The sequence below is a fragment of the Montipora capricornis genome, chromosome 3, assembly GCF_036669925.1.
Source record: "Montipora capricornis isolate CH-2021 chromosome 3, ASM3666992v2, whole genome shotgun sequence".
Taxonomy (NCBI): domain Eukaryota; kingdom Metazoa; phylum Cnidaria; class Anthozoa; order Scleractinia; family Acroporidae; genus Montipora; species Montipora capricornis.
Genome location: NC_090885.1, coordinates 6,599,278 through 6,600,252, shown reverse-complemented (window position 1 = coordinate 6,600,252; position 975 = coordinate 6,599,278). Strand labels below are relative to the sequence as shown.

General features: G+C 37.8%; 1 protein-coding gene across 1 annotated transcript in view; it reads right to left on the bottom strand.

The window, feature by feature from the left end:
* Positions 1 to 425: 425 nt before the first annotated feature.
* LOC138039766 (hemicentin-1-like) overlaps positions 426 to 975 on the bottom strand; it is a 28,876-nt gene continuing 28,326 nt past the window's right edge. The window contains exon 23 of the mRNA XM_068885614.1: positions 426 to 610. Within this exon, the coding sequence (XP_068741715.1) occupies positions 426 to 610 (185 nt within the window). The remainder of the gene's footprint in view (positions 611 to 975) is intronic.

Below are 975 nucleotides of genomic sequence, written 5' to 3'. Positions count from 1 at the left end.
AAAACACCCTATATTTTGGACTAGTTCAGTTGCTCATATCTCAAAAACGAACTCGGTGACACCCCCAATTATTGCTGAAAAATTATTAGAAGGAAACGATTAAACTTTCGTCAAAGTTTAAAGAAAATTCTGTCTGGTGGGTTCAGAGCCACCTTAACAAAATCACAGAATTACTTAAGGTAGCTCTGAATCCGCTTGACAGAATTTTTTTAAACTTTACAGAAAGTTTCATCTTGCCCTTCTGATTACTTTTCAGAAATAAAAAAATGGGGGTCACTGTGTTCGTTTTTGAGATTTGCCACAATGACATATTACGTCATAATAATGATTGCCTCTTGTTCAGGAATAATTCGTGTTTCATTTGGTACCACGACATTGGTAATACATGATACAACGTTGTGGTGCCGATCATTCTAATAAGAGTGTCACTTGGAAGCGTTGCAACTGGTTTGAGTCACTCTAAATAGAATAATGGAAGAGAAACCTCTACGTCTCGATAGTCCTTTATATGCCGCTAAGACGATGGCAACCATCACGATAACCAGACCAGCAACTCCAACAATAATCCACTTGATCATATGTCTGGGGACCACTGGTTGCTTGTTTTTACCTGCACAATTAAATGTGAAATGTTTAGGATACCTTATCACGCTAAATTAATTAATTCAATCCCACTTATTTAATGGCATGGCGGTTGGGGTAATACGAGCTAAAGAGCTGATGTGGCCATGTTAGAAAATGACGAAAATCTGTTTCGATGAAGAAGAAAAGAGATTGCGGATTCAAACTATTTACAGGCTTGCAATTCCCATAAACGTCAATATTGCAGAACAGTATGTCTCATGGGGTCTATTCTCGATTTGGGTCACAAACTGTTTTGCAATGCAAAGTTTCTCTGAAAACACGATTGCAGTTTATGACGTAAAATTGAGAAAAAGACCTATGCCTCTCACATCACAGTCGTGGGTCCAAATT